At 41.6% G+C, this 18007-nt stretch overlaps 1 protein-coding gene across 1 annotated transcript in view; it reads left to right on the top strand.

The window, feature by feature from the left end:
• The window catches only part of tek (TEK tyrosine kinase, endothelial), a 248182-nt gene that overhangs the window by 126751 nt on the left and 103424 nt on the right, over positions 1 to 18007 (top strand). The window contains exons 12-13 of the mRNA XM_063048906.1: positions 8715 to 9002; positions 12174 to 12473. Of these exons, the coding sequence (XP_062904976.1) occupies positions 8715 to 9002; positions 12174 to 12473 (588 nt within the window). The remainder of the gene's footprint in view (positions 1 to 8714; positions 9003 to 12173; positions 12474 to 18007) is intronic.

Raw genomic sequence — 18007 nt, forward strand, 5'->3', positions numbered from 1 at the left:
GATAGGGTCTTTTAAGAGACTCCTGGACGGGTACATGGAGCTCAGAAAAATAGAGAGCTATGGGTAACTCTAGGTAATTTCTAAGGTAAGGACATGTTCGGCACAGCTTTGTGGGCCGAAGGACCTGTATCGCGCTGTATGTTTTCTGTGTTTCTATATCCTCTTTCTTAACATCGACACATTCTAGTATATCAGCTTGTTTTACACTGTCCTCACAAGCATCAAAGTCCCTCTCACTGGTGAATACTGAAGCAAAGTATTCATTATGGACCTCTCTTACCTCCTCCAACACCAGACATGTTTCCTCTACTATCCCCGATCAGTTCCACCATCACTCTAGCCACTCTCCTGTTCTTCATATATTGTAGAATGCCTTGGGGTTTACCTTAACCTTGCTCGCCAAGGCCTCTTTGTGTCTCCTTGTTCTTCTATGTCCATTCTTTACTTTTTCCTGGCTGCCATATAACTCATTAATTATAATGTTGCCCTGTACGGTAATGTAATTGGTGGAAATGTGCAGAATTCACAACCACCAACTTTGGGTTGGGTAATACACACAAAAAGCTGGAGGAACTCAGCAGAAACCTGGACTGTTTATTCTTTTCCACAGATGCTGCCTGGCCTGCTGAATTCCTCCAGCATTTTGTGTGTGTCGCTAGGATTTCCAGCATCTGCAGATTTTCTCTTGTTTTTGCCATTGGGTTCAGGTTCACTTTAAGAGGCAGGTCTGACGTGATGAGGTGCTTACTTAAAGGGATTTTAGCATGCTTTATGTTCAGTTTTTGGTATTCAATAAATGAGTTTCTACAGCTTTTCTGAAATATAAAACGCCTCTGCCATTTTATTTTTGAATATCTACATTGGTGACTCCGAAGCTCTAGGACGATTCCACAGTTATTGAACATGTCGACCAATGCAGTCGCTTTGAAACTGCTGGAGTTTTGGGAGCAAAATGTCGTCATTTGGTTTATACAAGCTGAGGCCCAATTCACTGCAAGAAATCTCCACCGACAACACCAAATATTTCTATGTGGTGGCATCGCTCAGCAACTCCATGGTGGCGAGAGTGGGGAATCTTCTAGAACACCCACCTGAACACGATAAATGCCAATTGCTGAAAACTCTCCTTTTACAGACTTTTGGACTATCGGAGTCTGAGCACCAAACTGTTGCTCTCCTTGCCCAGCCTCGGCGATGCTAATCCTTCGGAGCTAAAGGACTGTAATGCTGTCTCTCCTGGGAATTCACCATCCTTGTTTCATTTTTAAAGGACTCTTCATGCAGCAAATGTCTGATCAAATTCGCATAACCTTCGCAAATGTACCCATGAGGGACTATCGGGAGCTTGCTAAAATGGCTGATAGTCTACATTCAGCCAAGCAGAGGTGCATCATTCCTTCTCCTTTCCCTACCTCAATAAGCCAACTCAGCAAGGCCCCCAACAGAAGGATGCCAGTGGCTGTGAAACAGACGCCTCCAGGCCTGTGTTTTCACCATGCTAGCCTTGGTCCGAATGCTAGGAAGTGCCAACCAGCTTGCAGCTTCAGCAGTGCCAGCACATTGGGACATCAGAGGTCTGTGAACATCATGGGTTCCAGCTGCCGGGGATATCTACTGTTCATTACGGACAAACTTTCAAGGTGACACTTCCTTGTGACACGGGTGCTCAAGTGAGTGTGCTGCCAGCATTGCCTATTGATGAGAAGGCCGAGACAGGCAAAATCTCGCTGGAGGCCGCCGACTGCAGTAGGATCCAGTCCTACAGGATACGAGGGGTGATGTTTTGCTTCAGTGGCTGATGTTACACATGGGCTTGTCCTGGCTAAAGTGGCTGACGGCTGCTCAATACAGATATCCCATGTGCCCAAGGTCAACCTTTGGGCAAGCTTGTGGATGCAAGCTTCAAACACTCTGGGTCATTACCCTGCTCCCCCAGTAAGTTCCCCACAATGACTCTGTCAAGTGCATGTACCACTGTATGTGAGATTACTCCAGCTGGATGAATTCCCAGACCTCACCAAGCCCACATTCTCCACTACAGTCACAAAACATGGGGTCGAGCACCACATTCCTACAACTGGCCCACCAGCCCATGCCCACACGCATAGACTGGACCCAGAACAACTGGTCACCACGAAAGCTAAGTTTGCCAACATGGAAAGACTTGGCATTGTACATCAGTCGAATACCCTCTGGGTTTCGCCTCTCCATATGGTCCCTAAGTCCGACGGTGGTTGCTGCCCATGTATCGAATACCGACGTCTTAGTGAGGCCACCTACTCCAGTTGTTACCCAGTCCCACAAATCCAAGACTTTTCAGCATGTCTAGCTGCAAATTTAATTTTTTCCAAGCTCGATCTAGTTAGGGCCTACCATTGGGTGCCTGTGTGCTCGGAGGACATTCCCAAAATAGCTGTGATAACCCGGTTTGGCCTTTGAGTTTCTGACGTGCCTCTTGAGCACGGATTTTCCAACTGCCGATGGACTGTATATTAAAGGACTTAGATTTTCTTTTTGTTTACCTGAATGATATACTTGTCACCAGTGCATCCAAATCGGAACACGAATCTCATTTCCGCACACTTTCTGAGTGCTTAAGCCAACACAGGTTGATTATTAACCCTGCTAAATGCCAGTTTGGGTTGTCAACCATTGACTTTTTTACCATCACATCTCCACAGAAAGAGTAAAAACCCAAAAACCCTCTCATCAAAAGTAGCCACTATTATGGATTTTCCACCACCCCGCACGACTAGAAACTACAGGAGTTTTTAGGTATAATGAGTTTCTGTCACCGCTTCATTCTGCAAGCTGCTGAACTTATGCTCCCCCTGTATAGTGCCTTAAAGGCAATGCCCCTAATCAAGTGCTTGACTGGTCAGTGGACATGACCAGGGCATTTGATGATATCAAACGGGCTCTTTCCAACATGACCCTACAGGCACACCCACTCCCCAGTGCACCTGTAGACATTACTACTGATGCTTCAGACTCTGCTGTGGGTGTTGTGCACAAGCAGTTGATCGGAGGTGTGTGGCAGCCACTTGCCTTCTTCAGCCGGCTGCTCTGTCCACTCAAAAGGAAGTACAGCATGTTTGACCGTCAGCTTCTCGGACTATATCTGGCTGTCCGCCATTTTCATTTTCTCCTGGGGGGTCGCCATCTCACAGCGTTTATTGACCTCAAGCCTCTCGTGCACACAATGGCCAAAATATCAGACTCTTGGTCTACACAGCAGCAATGCCAACTGGTCCGCATGTCAGAGTTCACAACTGATATCCAACATATCAAGGGGAAAAATAATTTTGTGGCTCATTGCCTCTCACGGCCAGCCATTGAAGCCATAGACATAAGGTTCACTATGCTGGCATGGCAGCCAACCGAGCTACTGATCCAGAGGTCCAGACCTACCGAACAGGAGTCATGGACCAGTGGTTGGCTGACATTAAGTGTGGGAAGCTGGGGTTTCTCTTCTGTGCAATGACTCAACTGGTCGCCCTCGCCCCTTGCAAACTGGAGCCGGACTGTTTATAACTCCATACATGGCCCCTCACATCTGGGCTGGAAGGCCTCACAGAAACTGGTTGCGCTAAAGTTTGTGTGGCATGGCCTCATGATCATCTCTCATGGGGCTCGGAACAACTCTAAAAGAGGATCTGCAGTCCATGGCTGAAATGGTACACAGGCAGCCATTACAAGTGCGAGGTGACTTTGCTCCTGAAGCTACGACCACCCAGTCGGTCTCCCAACAGTGTTCCACTCTCTTCAGCAAATTCAATTCCTTTTCACCTATTCCTACCTCCCATCATGGCATACAGCACTCTTGGGTTCCTGTTGACCTACATTCCTCCTCATTTGTTTTGGTCCATCATGATGCACATCAACATCCCCTTAGGCCCCCTTATGATGGCCCATTCTGCTTTTTGGAACTGAGAGTAAAGACTTTTATCATAAATAAGAGAGGTAAACCTGAATGTGTTTTGGTAGATCGCCTTAATCCAGCCCCCTAAGATTTGGAGGGCTCTGCTACCATGCCCCTAGCATCACAATGTGACCATGAGTGTGTCAGCACACCTCCGGATGAACCAGGTGCATCTGACGTTCCTCCACCCATGGAACACAGGACGGCTAGTCAATTTAGTGAATTGTGTGGGGGCCTGTAAGTGGTGGAAACATACAAAACTCACAATGACAAAGAACGCTTGGTGTTCGATCAATGAGTTACTACATCTTTTCTGAAACATAAAAGCCTCTGCCATTTTACTAGTGAAAACCTACAGCCCCGTAGATATAGGAAGCCCTTGCTTCCTAAAACTTAAGTAATCTTCTTTCTTCCTCTTGACTATATTTTCCAAATCTCTTGTCAGCCTGCCATCCTTTCCCTGCTTCAATGGCAGAAACCTGTCCAGAACCCTGTGCGGGTAATTCCTAAACCAACATCACATTAATGTTGTACATTTCCCTGAGTACCTCCATTCCCAATTTATGCTCCCAAGCTCCTATCTAATAGCATCATAATTTCCCCTCCACTAATTAAATACTTTTCCATACAGTCTGCTCAAATCCTTGTCAAAGGTTAGGGAATTGTGCCACCATCCCTGAAATACACACCCACCTAGAGTTCTGACACTTGACTTGGCTCATTGCCATTCTGTCCTCTGCTCTGGTTGGTCTTTCTACATATTGTGTTCGGAATCCCTTCTGCACACACTTAATAAATTCTACCCTATCTAAACTTGTTGCACTAAAGAGTTTCCAAACAATACCGGGGAAGTTGAAGTCTCCCATGACATTAAACCTGTTATTTTTGCACCTTCCAAAATCTGCTCTACTCCCCACTGATCTTCTCAGTTCTTTTGTTCCTGTTGAGTGGGTCTATAGAATACTCCCAATGCTCTTTTCCTGTTTCTGACTACTGACTCAGTATCCAATATCTCCACAATGCCCTCTCACTTTGCATCTGAGATACTAACCCTGATGAGCAATGCCACCCCCCCCACCTCTTTTACCTCCCTCACTGCTCCTTTTGAAATATCTAAACCCAAAAACATCTATTCTTTCCCTTGTGATAAGCAAGTTTCTTTAATAGCTACAACACCATAGTTCAGTGTGTTGACCCATGCTCTAAGTTTATCGCTTGTTCCTGAAAAATTCTTGCATTAAACTAGACACACTTCAAAGGCAGACTGCAATTTTACTTATCCACTGCTTATCATTTCTTGCAATCTCTGTACACACTGTATCCACCTGTATACCAACTGGCCCATCCTCTGACCTATTACTCCGGGCCATATCCTCCTGCCAAACCTGTTTAAACCCTCTGCAACAGCTCCAGAAAATCTGCCCACAAAGATATTGATCTCCCTTGAGTTCAGATGTAACTCATCCTTTATGTAAAGGTCATAACTTCACCAGAAGAGATCCCAGTGTCCACAAATCTGAAACTCTGCCCCCTGCATCAATTCCTCAGGTGCATTTTCACCTGTTAAATCATCCGATTTTTATGTCTGTCACAAGCGACAATCCAAAGGCCATTCCCCTTGAAATCATGCTTTTTGGTTTCCTACCTGGCTACCTGTATTCTGTCTTCTGCACTTTTCCTACTTATTTCATTCGTGCCAATATATACCATGACTTCTGGCTGCTCATGCTCCCCCTTTAGAATGCCGCGGACCTGATCTGAGATGTCCCTGGCGCTGACATCTGGGAGACAACACGCCATTTAGGCGTCTTTTTCATGTCCACAGAATCTCCTGCTGCTCCCTTAACTATTGAATCCCCTGTCACCACCCTGTTCCTCTTTTCTTCTGAGCCAGACTCATTGACAGAGACCTGATCACCCTGGTGAGATATTCCACCCCCAATAGTATCGAAAGTGGTACACTTGTTATTGAGGGGATTTGCCACAGGGGTATTCTGCCCTATCTATCCCCTTGCCACTCCTGACAGTCATCCAGTTATCTATGTCCTTCACCTTGGGTGTAACTACCTCCCTGAAAACCCTGTCCTGTCGATCAACCCCTCAAACTCTCGAATGACCTGGAGCTCATCTACCTACAGTTCCAGTTTCCATAAGGAGCTTCAGTGGGATGCACCTCATGTAATCAAGGAGACTGGAGTTCTTCCAAAACTGAAATAAAGAATACTGACTCTGGGCTGATTTTCACTACACTAGCTATGCACTCATAGACAAATAAAGAAATAAACTTCTGTCTCTTTTCGCCAAAGCCTCAATCTCTCCACTCTAACCCTGGCCCACTCACACAATGGCCACTCCACTTAAATCTGGCTTCTTTTCATTGGCTCTTCCAAGTGCCTAATTACCCCGCGATCTCTGGCACGCAGTATGTGCCAACTGGCCCTGCTCACTTTTTCAAATCTCGCTCCCACAAAGTTCAAGCCAACAACTCCTCACGATCTCAGGTGAGCAGAATGTCCTGACTAGCCACACCCACATCCTCAAATCTTGCTCCAATGCACAAGCCAACAGCTCCCCGCAATGTACCGACCGGCCCTCTAAGTTTTTGAAATCTCGCCCCCCCCCCCCCACAATGCACAAGCCAATGCAACCTCATGGTCTCAGGTGCACAGAGATGTGTTCCCTTCGTCATATGAAAAGAGGGAGTGAGAAAACAGAGAAACAATGACCCACTAACCTAACATCAGAAACAAGAAAAATGTTTCACAGCTCAATGTAGAGAACTTAGTCCAGCTGACCAGAAATGGAAAGCAAGTTCGGCTGGTTTGAGTTCTTTGAGTACAGTAGGTGAGGGGAATGTAGGGGGATGGCAGTGTTGGTGAAAGCAATGGATGTGTTGCCTGAGGATTTTCAGAACTCCTTCAATACAGCTCCAATAGGAGATTCCTAGTCGAGATTAGGGCACATGGAAGTGGGGTAATTTGGGGGCATTGACTGAGACCTGGTAACTAGAAAGAATGCAATAAGTAGGAATGACCAAGTCCTTCTCAGATTGGCAGGCTGTACCACTGCGTTGTGACAGGGATTGGTTTTTGTGCTCCGGCATTTTGCAATCTATTTCAATGATTTGGCTGAAAGAGCTAAATATCACATTTCAAAGTTTGTAAATTACAGGAAGTTAAATGTGAATGTAAGTAATGACATGGACTCAAAAGGCTTCATGGAAATGTAAACAAGCTGCATGAAAGAGCAAGAATATAATGTGAAGCAAATTGTGGAAGAGGATTTGATTGTAGGGACAACAAACCTTCACCCCAGGCTGAGTGGACTAAGCAGTAACCAATCTGTGAACATGCGATTCATTCTTGGTTTAACAGATAACAGTGGAGGTTAATTATTGTATTGCTCTGTACATTGGGATGCAGGCAGCTGAAGGCATGGTAATTTGAAGCCCAGGATGAAGACATGGGAATTCTGGATATTGGGGTACTGGCAGCTGAATAAAAGGGAACTCAAAGCTTAGGGTATAGAAGGCAAAGGAATTCTAGACATTTGGACACAGGCAGCTGAATGCATAGTTATTTATTTATTTTTAAGAAGATACAGCACAGTAGCAGGCCATTCTGATGCAGTAAGCTAGCGACCATCTAATTACACCCATGTGATTAATAAACTTATCATCTGTATGTCTTTGGAATGCGTGAGAAAACCAATGCACACGGCAGATGGAACTTAATGCAGACACGTGTGAGGTGTTGCACTTTGAGAGGACAAACCAGGCCAAGGCTTATATAGTGAATGGCACGACTCTGAAGTGTGCCGTGGAACAAGAGGGTATGAAAGTAAAGATCCATAATTCCTTGAAATTAGTGTCATGCGTAGATAGCGTCATAAAGAGCGATTTGGTACATTGGCCATCATAAATCAGAGCATTGTGTAAAACAACTGGGTTGTTGTGTTGAAGTTACTCGAGACATTGGTGAGGCTAAATCTGGAGTACTGTGTGCAATTCTGGTCACTTACCTACAGGAAAGATATCGATCAGCTTGAAAGAATGCAGGGAAAGTTTACAGGATTTCACAGGATTTGAGGACCCGAGGTATAAGAAAGGGTTGAACAGGAGAATGAAGTATTCAGAGTTATGTGGGATATAGATAGGGTGAATGATTGCGAGCTTTTTCCCATCAGTTTGAGTAAGACTGGAAGTTATAGCTTAGGGTGAATGGTGAAATATTTAAGGGGAATCTGAGAGGAAACTTGTTCACTCGGGATGGGGGGGTGGAGGTGGTTGAAGTCTGGAACAAGTTACCAATGGAAGTGGTAGATGTGGGTTCAATAGCAATATTTCAGAGAAGTTTAGATAGGTACATGGATGGCAGAGGCTGGGGAAATATGGTTGGGGTGCAGGTAGATGGGACTAAACAGAAGATCAGGTCAACATGGACTAGATGGGATGAAGGGCCTTTTTCTGTGCTGTAGTACTTTATAATTCTCAAACTAGCAAGACTGGCATGGATATGGTGAGCTGAATATAGCTGAACCTTGCTTCTATGCTGTATAACTTTACGACACTGTAGCTCTATAAGAAAACATTATGCTGATAAAAGATCAAGGCTTTTAGCATTATTATTCTCTTGGGTCTGGTGATTTTAATTCAATATTTTCATTTTTTTCAACAATCTGTTCACCAGCCAATCCCAGTAAAAAGTCTCATTTTTTATCTCTGTCAGCACAGTGTTCTTAGATAGAAGCAGTCAATAACAATATCTGTTCTTCTTTGATGTGTGTGATCCAGATCATCCTGCTCCAATGGACTTCAAAATTTTGCCCAAAAGTCAAACGTCTCTGAGGCTGACATGGCAGCAGATCCCTGCAATTCTCGAGGAAAGTATCTACCACATTGAGTGTCACAGTACCAATGACAGTATGGGTCAGCCTACCATCCTGGAGGTCCCCGGTAACCTCTCCAGCCTGGATATTGAAGGTCTGCAACCCAAGCAGCAGTACCAGTGTCGCGTTTGGGCACAGAGCAAAATATTCGGGGAATGGTGTGATATGATGACCACGTGGACATACAGCAATAGTAAGTTCTTCCTTCCTGGTGTCGGTTCACATTTATTGACGCAATCTAGTCCAGCGAGGTTTGTAGGATTTGACTGATGGATTAGAGTTGGAAGTAATGGGTATGTTAGAACAGGAAGAGGGAGGTGGTGTGGGGTACACATGGAACCATATATATTGTCCAAGGATACAGCCCCGGGCAATTTGTAAGAAATCTAATTCAGAAGGTGATAAGAGTGCAGAACTTGTGCTCACTGAGAACTTGGAAAAATACACCAGGAAGAACAGAACATCAAGACCTGGGTGAGCTGAAGAGGAAAGTTGGTGGGTACATAGAAAGTGAAGGCCAACAAAGTCCCCTTACAGATGGAAATGGAAGACTATACAATGAAGAATATAGAAATATCAGAGGAATTAAACAATTACTTTATTCTGTCTTCATTGGAAGAAGGCAGAATACTTAAAACGTTAAACGTTCCAGCACAGCAGTAGGCCCATCAGCCAACGATGTCTATCCCAAACATAATGCCATGTGACACTGCACATGTGTTGCACGTAGTCTATACCCTGTCCCTCCATGTCTGTTCTTATACATTTCTAAATACCTCTTAAACTTTGCTGTCATTTCTGATTCCAAGTCTGATACCTAGAGGTACATTCCAGCACCTACCACTCTCTACGTTAAAAAATAATACCTTGTATAACTCCTTTAAATTTTAATGCTCTCATCTTAAAGCTGTGCCATTTATTATTTGAAAGTTCCACCATGGAAAAAGTGCTGTGCCTTTTATTATTTTACTGTATAAACTTCTGTCAGGTTGCCCCCATCCTCTGAAGGCCCAGAGAAAACAATCTACGTCTATGCAGACTCTTCTTGGAGCTAAAATCCTGGTGAATCTTTTCTGCTTCCACATTCTTCCTATATCATGTTGCACACAACACTCCATCCTCAGCTGATCCAGATCCCCTGTAACTCTTCATAACTTTCTACATTGTCTAAAACACCAGATATTTTAATATCATCTGCAAATTTACTCATCATTCCAAGTTCTTTAACATCCAAATTGCTCATATATTTTACACTCAACCAAAGTCCCAGCATCAACTCCTGCAGCACACCACTAAACACAGCCCCCCAGTCTGAGAAACAACCCAGAGTTTTGAAAGAAGTGGCCTTGGAGATGATGAATGCTTTGGTTATCATCTTCCAATGTTCTGTAGATTCTGGAATTGGTCAATTCGTTGGAGGGGAGCAAATGTGGAGCAACAATTTAAGAAAGGAGGGAGTGAGAAAATAGGAAACATCTGGTCTGTTACCTCAGAGAATTAAGAAATCCATAATGGTGCATAAAGTTAGAGTCCATGGAATTGGAGCTAACATATTTAAAGGGATTTCAAATTGCTTATTGGATAGAAAGTAAAAAATTGGGAATAAATAGGTCTTTCAGAAGTTGACGGGCAGTTAATATTGGGGTGCATTTCCATTAGCTATTCACAATCTGCATCAGTGGTTTAGCTGAGGAGGACAACTGCCGTATTTCCAACATTGTTGTTTACTGTGCTAAATGAAATTGTGAGTACAGACAAGTGTGTGAAGAATCTAACAACATGTGCCTCTGCTAATGATGTTGCAGATAGAATTTAATGTGAGAAATGTGAGGTCATCCATACTAGTTCTCCGAACAGAAAATTTTTGAAGAGTCATAGCGTCTGACAGCATGGAAATTAATTCTTCCTTCTGCCAGCTCCATAATTAGAATGAAGAACAAATCCACTATCCAGCCCTCAATGTTCAGCTTTCTATGTTATGGCATTTCAAGTACTCATATAAATGTCTTCCCGTTGTTAGAATCTCTATCTCCATCACCCCTCAGGCAGTGCATTCCAGATTTCAAACATCCTTGGATAATAAAAATATTTCCTTGCCTTATCTTAAACCAAGCCTAGACACGCTTGGTAGTGGTAATGATTTCCAACACTTACCCCTTCTGTGCCCTCATAATTTTTAGTTTTCTAAGGTCCTCCTCTGCTTTTCTGCTCCAAGGAAAAGAAAATTGGCCTGCTCAGTTCTCCATCACAAGCAACATCCTGGTTTACCTTCTCTGCTCCCTATCCACTGTGCAATCATCTTCCTACGGTGTGGTGACTTCAAATGAGGCCCTTTGGGTAGTACCCTGCAAAACCTGCAGTACTACAGTCGTCTTAACAGTCAATGAAAGACAGAGGAGCAGATATGTAGACAAATTAGAGAGAAATATGTGACTAATAGATACATGGCTTCAACTTTCCCAATCACTTACGATGAAATGTTTATAAAGACACAATTTTTAAAGTGCGCCCACTTTAAAGTCAGTCAGTTCATAGGATAAGATGAACTGTATTTCACATTTCACCTTGTTATGATCTTGTCTCTTATTGTTTATCTGCACTGCACTTTCTCTGTAGCTGTTACACATATTCTACATTCTGTTACTAATTTTACTTTGCTTTACCTCAATGCATTATGTACTGACGTGATCTGTATGAAAAATATGCATAACCAGCTTTTCACTGTATCTCAGAACATGTGACAGTCATAAACCAACTCCAATTCCAAGATCAGACCAAATCTCTGAAAGTACACAAGTGGATGTGATGTCAATAGGAGAGCATATGGGAGATGGAGATTATAACTCTGTAGATTTCTGGGAAGCCATGGAAAGGGATGAGGTTTTTCTTGATGTGAAGATCCTGAACTAGGGGAGGATACTATTTTACTATTGCTAAACTGGAAGCAGCTATTTGAAGGTCTAATCAAACAAATGGCAACATCAACACACCTCACTGATTTCTTCAGCAGATTGCTTGTTGCTCTATCAAGTGGGAGTTACTCAGAAGTGAAACAGTGAGATCAGGACCAACATGTTGCTTTAAGGATGGAAGTCTAACAAACCCTCACTTCAGGAGATATTGTGAGCTGGATAAAGAAAAGAAATTAAAAGTATCCAGCATCTATTTTGAAAGATGGTCCATCAGTGGTGTAGAAAGTCAAAGCCAAGGATACTGCATATCTTTATAGATCTGCCTTTAGAGATTTGGGTGCCTAATCCACTGCAGCTCACTCAGTCAGACGTTACCAGGATTTCAGCTTCACACTGATCATTCAGTCAGGACTGTAGTACAATTAATACTTGGGTCTCATTATTTTTGACAGAACGACCTCCTGCTCCTACCAACATCAAAATTTTTAACATCTCCGATTCCTCGGCTTTCATATCCTGGGCAATTGAAGATGGCAACTCAATATCTTCTGTTATCATACGTTACAAAATCTACGGGGCAGATGACTACACTCAGGAGACAGAAATCAAAATAAAAGAAAACATTTCACAGTTCCAATTGCGAGGTCTGGAGCCAAATTCACCTTACCTGGTGGAACTCTGTGCGAAGAACAACATTGGGGAGAGTGAACCCAATCTAACAATGGAACTGCACACGCTACAAAAGTCTACAGGTATGACCTTTTCTCCATAAGTGAATATGACCAAGTAATTATCATGTGTACTTTCATGACATGCTCGTGTTATAGTTAATCTAATTTCCAAAAAGACAAAATTAATTTACATCTATCTTTATCTGTTGTAACAACTGTGGGTGAGTTGTCATTCTAATCTGAATAATCTCAGTTGAGAAAATTGCCAAGGGAGTATTCTGTGTTTGTTCATCTATCTCTACTTTCATATATGTTCTCCTTCTGGTCAATTAACAAGGTACAAAGTTACTTCTCTCATCTTCGAGTGGGGTCTGCTCAGTGTTCTACCGAGAGACTCCTAGCTAAGAAATACTTAATTTTAAATTTCTTGTCTTTTTTAATCCTTCTGTGTTACCGCTCTGCTCTTGATTCCATATCCCAACAGGCCCTTACAACCATGCCCATATCTCTGTCCACCACAGAGATGGACAACCATGTCCACCACTCCAGCCACTACACCCTGCAGCTGTCAATCCCCCAGTATCTTCAGCAAGCGCTGTGGAACAGGAATTTGTACTTGGTGAAGGGAGATGTTGGAATTCTGAACTAAATTAACTTTCAAATGGAGGACTTATTGGAAGCCTTAGGTCTTAATATTGGATAAATCCATAGGACATTATGTGTATCCCAGGCTGCTGTAGGAGGAAATGGAGAAAGTATTTAAATCTTTGCTGCCTTCAGCAGAGCTGCCAGGTGACTGCAGGACAACAAATGCAATACCTTCATTCAAGGTAAGCAGCAGTTAACTAGAGTCAATGAATCTAACATCCATGCAAACCGAAGACCAGCACCTCATATTCCATTGGGTAGATTACAACCCAATGGTATGAGTATTGAACTTCCCATTTTCAGTAACCCCTACCCATGGTACTCCTCTCCCACACCCACAACTCTTCCATTTCAGATTACTTTTCCCTTTGTTCATATCTCCCATCCCTCCGTCATCCCCTATCCATTGTTCTCTATCTATCTGGCTCCACCTATCACTTACCAGCCACTACCCAACCAACCTCCTCTTGTGCGGCATTATACTAGCAAGTCTTTCCTCTTCTGTCTTAGACCTTATGCAGGATCATAACCAAAAAAAAAAATCAGCTTACACGTTTAAACCTCCACAGACTCAGTGAGTTCTTCCACTATTTTTCACTGACTAAAGTAACTCCTGATTCCCAGATGCAAGAGCCACTGTCAGTGGACGATGATTAGCTTGATATAAGAGTAATAACGAGATCATTTATCTTTGGACATATGAGCCCTGTGCACTGCTTTAAACTGTATCAACACATGGTTAACACATATAGAAGATGAATTAACTAATTGAAGAATTTTTTCCCATTTTTCAATCGGTGTAATAATCTTAAGTTCTCTTTCCCAATCACTTTTAATTTTATTAGATACATCAGGACATAAATTCATAATTATATTATAAATAATTGCTACAACATCTTTCTGAGAGAGATTTATATCTAAATTTTTTTCCAAAATATCCATTGGATATAAGTGTGGAAAATTAGGAGAAACAATAATTAAAAAGTTTCTAACCTGTAGATATCTAAAAAAGTGAGATCTGGGTAAATTATATTTATTAGATAGTTGGTCAAAGGGCATAAAACAATTATCCAAAAATAAGTCCTATATGTGATAGATGTCATTCCGAGATAGCTTCTTTAACTCACGTGTTTTGGTCATGTCCTTTGTTGAAAAAATATTGGAAAGATATTTTTGATATTATTTCAACGGTTTTGAATATAGACTTACAACCCCCCCCCCCCCCAGTTACTGCTATTTTTGGGTTACCAATGATAGAATCAAATCATTTAACCTCTTCAGCTCGTCGGATGATTGCATTTCTTACTTTAATGGCTAGAAGATCCATTTTGCTGAATTGGAAAGAGATTAACCCTCCTACTATATTTCACTGGTTCTCACAAACTATGTTGTGTTTAAATTTGGAAAAAATTGGAAGTGTGGTTTATGACCCTTCCATTAAATTCAAAAAGACTTGGAGGCCATTTATTCAGCATTTTCATATGATGTAATTTGACAATTTCCAAACTTATTTTACTCCTCTGTAATGTTGGTTGAGAGGAACGGAGTTGTCGACACTAAGGTTTTCTTTTCTCCCATTTTTTACGATGTTAAAACAGTCCAAGTCTTTTTTATTTAGTTTAGTTGATTAATTCTGTTTAGATTAGTTTTTTTGGGGGGGGGGGTTATTGTATATTTTTTTCCTTTTTCATGAATTTTGTCTAGATATTTCTCTTTATTCTGTATTATTCATTGGTATCCTATATGATTGGGAGTTTTGTCAATTAAGTATTATTTGGTTTTATAATTACTCATGTTAATTATTACAATGTATTCCCAATAACTTTGTACTACTATTACATTTATATTTTATGAAACTAATAAAAAGATTGAAAAAGAAAGATGGTTAGCTTGATATCCTTAAACTGATTGTGCTCTTTAAAACTGTGATATCCTAAACAGATTCTGCCTACTGATCTATCCATTCAAATCTGAGTGTCTTTAGTAGAGTTTGCTATTTAAAGTTCATAATGCTTTGTCTTGGGAATCAAAGTTGGTGGTGTAAACATCAATAATTTCAGATATGCAGGTGACACTGTGTTAATTGCAAGTACGGAGGAAGAACTACAAAACTTAATTGACATAATTGTTGAAGAAAGTGCAAAAATGGGTCTATCTATCAATTGCAAAAAGACAGAATGTATGGTGATATCCAAAAAGAAGGAGAATCCTATCTGCAGGCTGAGAATAAACGGGGAAGACATAAAACAAGTACAGAACTTTTGCTACTTAGGAAGCTGGGTGACATCAGATGGCAGGTGCGACTTGGACATCAAAAGAAGAATAGGGATGGCAAAAGACACCTTTACGAGAATGAAGAGTGTACTGATCAATACTAAACTAGGCATGACAACCCACCTCAGAGTACTCAAAAGTTATGTTTATTCGGTTATGTTATATGGCTCAGGATGTTGGACAATATCTAGTAACATGAGGAAACGAATTGTAGCAGTAGAGGTCTGGTTTTTGAGGAGGATGCAAAGAATATCATGGACAAAACGAATATCTAACGAGGATGTCATGAACAGAGCAAACACAAAAAGAGAAATAATGTATAAGATCACGAAAAGGCAACGTAACTTCATTGGACATATGATTAAGAAAGAGGAGTTAGAATGCACGGTAATTATGGGAAAGATTGAAGGGAAGAAAGCAAGAGGAAGACAAAGACAAATGATGATGGGGACAGCAGCCAGAGAACTGGAAATGAATACCAATGAATTGATCCACTTGACCTGAAACAGGAATGTGTGGGCCATGGCGGTCAAAGCTCAAACTGGGCATGGCACCTGACGATGATGATGAATGCTTTGTCAAATCAAAATAGGATGTTACAAAGATGCTACTGTCCTCTAACTTTGTAGTTTATATAACTGATGTAACAATTATCAGCATTTAGATGTTTGCTGTCTTCAGATGATGAATATTTGATTGCAGAGTATTTATTAAGTGCTGTTTGTGTGGAGCCTCCATGACCAGTGGAGAAGTAGTGAAGTTCTCTAGTCTTCTCCCTTATCTGGAAGGTTATTGGCTCTGTAAAAATCCACATCGCTGCTCCTTAAAAGTTCATTAAAAAGACCATCAAGGGACTTCCAGTCAAGATGGCGATGGTTTAGTCGCTAGAAGCTATCGCTCCATTCTATTTCTTATCTCCGCACCCTTTCTCTCCCTTTTTTTACTCCAAACTGTTAAACATTTTATTCTCCTTCCTGCCTGCGAATACGCCTGTTTTATAATGGCTTCAAAGATCACCAAATCGGGGAAAAAAGATGTTCCAGCAGTCGGTCTTGCGGGCGAAAACATTATCTTGATACTAGAACAGCACTGACAGGAGATAATAACTGAATTTAAGTCTTCTTTCAGTTCGTTGGAATTGAAATTGGATCAAATTAAATCCAAAGTTTAGGATCATGCCCAACGTTTATCACATCTCGAGTTTGCCACGGATGATTTAGACCACCGTTTTAAAGAGTTGGAAAACGTTTGTTCCAGCTTGAGAGATCATAACAGCAAGCTAATATCCAAAGTTACTGACCTAGAAAGTCAGAGCAGACGTCAAAACCTACGTATTCTCGACCTGCCAGAGTCTATCGAACATGGATCTCCCGCTGAATTTTTCTCCATTTTGCTATCTGAGATTTTTAGGAACGATATACTTTGAAACCTGGCCGAGATAGACAAAGCTCATCATAACTTAGCGCCGAAGCCAGAGCCGGGGCGCAGGCCACGCCCAGTAATTACTCATTTTCATCGCTACCAGTTTAAAGATCTCTTGGTTAAGGAAGCCTGTCGGAGAGGGAAGTTGGAATACAAGGGTCAACCAATTTGTGTTGTCGAGGACTATGCTCCCCAAGTTCTGAGTCTGCGAACCGAGTATAAAGGAGTCATAAAAGAACTATATAATCGCGGATTCAGGCCTTCCCTTTGATTTCCAGCTCGCATCCGAATAACTCTTACTAGTGGAGGCAAAAAGTGGTTTAACTCGGCTACAGAAGCTCAGAAATTTATTGATAGCCTCCCTGTTACTACGAGTCCCTCTGATTACTTATACTGGTGGAGAAGTACTTCTTTTTTCTCTGTTTTTTTTTCCTGATCTTTTTTTCTTAAGTCAATAATTTTTTTTCATAGTTTTTTGTGGGTAGGTCATTGGGTAAAGCCTGTTTACTTGTTTTTATATTTTTTCTTAAATACTAGTTCATATCTTTTTTTCAAGTTAAGCTTAACAAATTTTGGTGGAATTGTTTTTCTTTTCACTATGTATAACTTTAGTTTGTACTGCTAAAAGTTTTCTGGATTTTAATTGATAAAAGATGGAGCTGATGATGATGTTAAGAGACAAGAAGTTGGGCTATGGGGTGAATTTTTTTTGAAGAGCTTGCTGCTTTTCAGTAGCTCTCTTGCCGTGGGGTGTGGGGGGGGGGAGGGAACTCTAACGCTGATATTATTCATAGAACCTTTAGATACTTGCATTGTTAGGATGTATTTCTGTCCTGTTTTTCTTGTTTTATACTTTTGCCCCAGAGCTGTTACTTGAATTTCTAACAATGCTTATGCCTACTATCCTCTATCTTTTTTTTAAAAGGACAATGGTTAGTCCGTTGAATGTTGTAGGCTGGAATGTTAAGGGATTGAACCACCCTGTTAAAAGAAGGAAGGTATTTTCACAACTTAAACAGCTCAATGCAGCAATTGCTTTTTTGCAAGAAATACGCATTCGCAGTTCTGATAACTCTCGTCTAATGTCAAGTTGGGTGGGGCAGCACTTCCATTCTACTTTTCAGGCTAAAGCCAGGGGATTCTCAATTCTTATAAATCAAAATGTTCCCTTTGAGCCTCATAACAAAGTATCTGATACAAATGGTCGTTTTATTATTGGCTTGGGGGAATTATATAAAATACTGGCAGTCTTGGCTAACTTATACGCTCCC

The sequence above is a fragment of the Mobula hypostoma genome, chromosome 5 (assembly GCF_963921235.1).
Source record: "Mobula hypostoma chromosome 5, sMobHyp1.1, whole genome shotgun sequence".
Classification (NCBI taxonomy): domain Eukaryota; kingdom Metazoa; phylum Chordata; class Chondrichthyes; order Myliobatiformes; family Myliobatidae; genus Mobula; species Mobula hypostoma.